The sequence below is a fragment of the Sphaeramia orbicularis genome, unplaced genomic scaffold, assembly GCF_902148855.1.
Source record: "Sphaeramia orbicularis unplaced genomic scaffold, fSphaOr1.1, whole genome shotgun sequence".
In the NCBI taxonomy this organism is placed as follows: Eukaryota; Metazoa; Chordata; class Actinopteri; order Kurtiformes; family Apogonidae; genus Sphaeramia; species Sphaeramia orbicularis.
Genome location: NW_021941601.1, coordinates 141,211 through 142,588, shown reverse-complemented (window position 1 = coordinate 142,588; position 1,378 = coordinate 141,211). Strand labels below are relative to the sequence as shown.

At 53.3% G+C, this 1,378-nt stretch overlaps 1 protein-coding gene across 1 annotated transcript in view; it reads left to right on the top strand.

Moving 5' to 3' along the window:
• The first annotated feature begins 331 nt into the window (after window positions 1-331).
• Window positions 332-1,378, top strand: part of LOC115416414 (5'-nucleotidase-like) — a 15,459-nt gene continuing 14,412 nt past the window's right edge. The window contains exons 1-2 of the mRNA XM_030130179.1: window positions 332-522; window positions 1,039-1,266. Coding sequence (XP_029986039.1) covers window positions 332-522; window positions 1,039-1,266 — 419 coding nt within the window. The remainder of the gene's footprint in view (window positions 523-1,038; window positions 1,267-1,378) is intronic.

Genomic DNA, 1,378 nt, shown 5'->3' with positions numbered 1-1,378 from the left:
AACCGACTGGCAGATCTTCAGAGGCTGCAACCAGCGAGGGCAGGGCTGACCTGGCCGTCTGCGATTACATCAGCAAATGTAGAGATGATGTCACAGTCACCAGGAGGATTACCGTCTGCCCCACCCACAAACCCTGGTTGAATGGAGAGGTGAGGCGTCTCCTGAAGGCACGGGATGCAGCTGTTCGATCTGGGACACATCTGCACTGAGTGCAGCGAGGAGGAATCTGGAGGCTGGAATGAAAAGAGCAAAGGCGGAGTATGCTCTGAAAATTCAGGGTCATTTTACAACCAGTGACCCTCGGAACATGTGGAAGGGCATAAAAACCATCATGGATTACACCAAAAGAGATGATGAGTACCCCCGGGACCATCTGTACCAGATGCCCTCAACACATTTTCTGCTGGCTTTGAAGCCTCCAACTCCTGCCCCTGCTCCAGGCTCACTGTTCCACCAGGTGAGCTGCCTCTGTGGGTCTGCTGAGGATGTGCAGAGGGGCTGCAGCGGGTTCACCCCCGGAAGGCAGCGGCCCAGATAATATCCCAGGTGGAGTTCTAAAGGATTGTGCTCATGAACTCCCAGAGGTGTGGACAGACATTCTGAACATCTGACTCTCCCAGGTGGTGGTACCGCTGGGTCTAAACACTTCCATCATTGTTCCAGTTCCCAAAAGTGCAGCAGCAAAACCCATGAATGACTCTGGCCCTGTGGCTCCAACTCCAATAGTCACTAAATGTTTGAGCGGCGGGTCATGGACCACATGAGGAAGAACATGGACATCAGTGTGGATCCACACCAGTACGCTTATAAGAAGAAGTGCTCCACTTCACACACAGTGTCCACAGTTGTCCACACTGCTCTCACCCACCTGCAGAGCAGGGGTCCTGTTCGGCTGCTTTTCTGGATTTGAGCTCTGCATTGAACACCATCATCCCACAGACTCTGCTTCATAAACTGCTGCTGCTTGGATGAACACCTTCCCTGTGGAACCGGGTCCTGGACTTTTTGACACACTCTGCTGTCCCTCTGCTGTCCCAGTCCTGTAGTGACATCTGCAGAGCACACAGCTGTGGTGGGACTTGGATCCCACAACCATGAGTGGTTGTACCGGCAGGAGGTGGAAGATCTGGTGGACTGGTGTGGAGAGAAGAACCTGTGCAGAAATGTGGGGCACACAAAGGAGCTGCTCATGGATTTTAGGAGGAGGAGGAGCCACAGCCCATCCCCTCTGACTGTTAACGGAGCAACTGTGGAAATGGTCCACAGGTACAAGGACCTTGGATCCAGATTTCCAGGGACTTCAAGTGGACCACAAACACCTCCGTTATAGTGAGGAAGGCCCACCAACGTCTGTACTTCCTCCAGAAGCTGAAGCAGG